The sequence below is a fragment of the Penaeus chinensis genome, chromosome 11 (assembly GCF_019202785.1).
Source record: "Penaeus chinensis breed Huanghai No. 1 chromosome 11, ASM1920278v2, whole genome shotgun sequence".
NCBI lineage: Eukaryota > Metazoa > Arthropoda > Malacostraca > Decapoda > Penaeidae > Penaeus > Penaeus chinensis.
In genome coordinates, this window is record NC_061829.1 from 38450179 (window position 1) to 38452678 (window position 2500).

General features: G+C 36.8%; 1 protein-coding gene across 5 annotated transcripts in view; it reads left to right on the forward strand.

Annotated features, from left to right (window-relative positions):
* The window catches only part of LOC125030344 (tigger transposable element-derived protein 4-like), a 23750-nt gene that overhangs the window by 9807 nt on the left and 11443 nt on the right, over positions 1 to 2500 (forward strand). For 3 of the 5 annotated variants that reach the window (XR_007115395.1, XR_007115396.1, XM_047620332.1), the window contains one exon: positions 1 to 1476. This exon is cut by the window's left edge and continues 1063 nt beyond it. The exons of 1 other annotated variant lie outside the window; for it this stretch is intronic. Coding sequence is in view for 1 of the 4 variants with exons in the window: in XM_047620332.1 (XP_047476288.1) it covers positions 1 to 1428 (1428 nt within the window). In the remaining 3 variants the exon portion in view is untranslated. The remainder of the gene's footprint in view (positions 1477 to 2500) is intronic. One more of the 5 variants, XM_047620334.1, reaches the window with a different exon arrangement.

Genomic DNA, 2500 nt, shown 5'->3' on the forward strand with positions numbered 1-2500 from the left:
CGTGGTGCGCAGAGAGAGGATGTGGAAGAGGCTTTGTATGAGTGGTATAAGCAAGCTCTTCAAATGAATGTGACAATTACTGGACCTATATTGTGCCAGAAAGCAAAAGATTTTGCTGTGAAGCTTGGTTATAAGGAGTTCAAAGCAACGCATGGCTGGTTAGATAGGTTCAAGCACAGAAAGAATATTGTTCTTGGGAGAGGTAAACCTAATAAAGATAAGGACAATCAGGAAGATTCTGAGGATCTAAAGGGAGACTTCACTGGTCAGGTTCTTCCCAGTGCACTCATGGAATATGAAGCCAATGATGTCTTCCATGCCGACGAAATAGGACTGTTGTACCGTGTCATGCCCAACAAAACCTCAATCTTCAAAGGAGATAGATGTGCTGGTGGCAGTAAAAGTAAGCATAGAGTGACTGTCCTCATGTGTACAAATATGACAGGTACAGAGAAGTTTCCACTCTTGGTCATTGGCAAGCATCCCAAACCCAAGTGCTTCAAGAATGTGAAAAGCCTCCCAGTGCAGTACCTGGCAAATCCCAAGGCCTGGATGACGACAGAGAGTTTCACTGCCTGGCTTCACGATTTAGACTCGTGGTTCGTGCAGCAGAACAGAAAAGTTTTGCTCATATTACCCAGTCTCCCTATTCATCCCAAATCACCTAAACTGAATGCTGTCAGAGTGCTCACCAGTCCAACAACTTTTATTGGCCCATGTAAATTAGGGGTTTCTCATTCTCTTAAGAGGAACTACAGAAGAGCAGTGTTAGAATCGCTTCTCAATTACATGGATGAAGAAAATTTGAAAAAGAAAAAGAAGCCTAAACAGACACAGATGAGATTAAATCTACTGTCGTGTCTTCACTTACTTGCTGCTGCCTGGCATGCAGTAACCGATGTAACAATCAACAATAGTTTCCAGAGATCGGGTATTGGTAAATATGCATTGTGGGGGATGAATCTCATGCCAGAAACAAATTTAGGAACAGAAAATCTTGAGCTAATCCACAAACTGAAATCAAAAGGTTTCAAGATTCCTGATGGAATAACATTTGATGAGTTTGTGATGTTTGATGATGAATTACAAGTTTGTCATCTAATGGATGATGATGATATCATTGCTGCTGTTACGGGAGCAGATATTGAGTCTTCAGATAGTGAGGAAGAAGATATAGAGATTGAAAAGATAAAAGCAATAAAAGAAAAGGGAGAAGCTCCAGAAGATAGTGAGGCAGACGTAACAGAAGAAACGGAAGATGGTCCTGCAATGACAGAAGTTGATGCAAGCCTTGGAACACTTCGGCAGTACATTCAGTATCAAGAAGGAGCTCAGGAAATGTTCCGTGTTTTAGCCCATCTTGAATTCCTTATTCACAAAGGAGGTGGTAAACCCCCGGTTGCCATAGCTTCCTCTGAGGCAACATGAAACATTAAAGCTTCCATAGATGGGAAGACACAAAGCAAGGAGAATCTGGTATGAAAATGTTTCTGTTATCTCAAATAGATGTGCCATTTTGGAATATTTACACTGAGATGCTGGTACGTAATGGTGCAGATATATATTTAAAACTTTTATATGTTAACAATTTTAAGTTCAACAATGATTTTGAAGTAAATAGCATTCAGGGAGTGCTGTATTAAGTGTCTTCGATTTATTTTAGTCTTTAATTACCCAGTTATATATTGAGATATGTATCTTATGGGTAACGCTGTCACCTCAGTTATAGTAATCTCTTTGTGATTATTCTTCAACAGACTGATGGTATATTATAGATGTGTGTTCAAGTCACGTAAATGAGAATCAGATTGAATACCAACTTGTACTTACCATTGAAAAAATAAAAGTGGCATAATTTATTATGAATTTATCATGAAAAATCATCTTTTATACTTAATAATTTTGATACTGGAAGATATTACATTTTCAACATTTGAACAAAAATGAGTGATGAAATTGAAGTATAATGCAAATGACATGTAAAGACTGAAAACATCATGTAAATCATTATGAAAAGGAGAAATGAGGCGAGTAAGCCCATAACTTGAATGGTCAATCATAGTGAGTAATGTATGAAGCATGTGAACCAGTGATATAATAGGAGTATGAACAGAAGGGCAAGCTTGGAACGGTGTGGATGCTGTATCAACTTGAGAGACATTTGCAGCTTTGGTTTTCCATTTCGAGATGTAGTGCTTTGCGCGTGAATGTGATTCTGGTTGTGGCTGTAGTAATTATACCCTTGATTGTGGTCCTGATGATGATAATGATGATTACTGTTGATGGTAAAGTTACTATTATACTATTTTTTTTTCCTTACTTGAGATAATGTTTTTGTTATTGATAAATGAAATAATATGGTATGACAATATTTTGAGTAATATTGGTTTTCATCAGTTTGATATTGGTAATGTGAATATTGATTTTGTTGTAGTAATGTTATTATTTATATTATTATTGACAGAAAATAATAGTAATATTGTAATCATAATGATTGTGG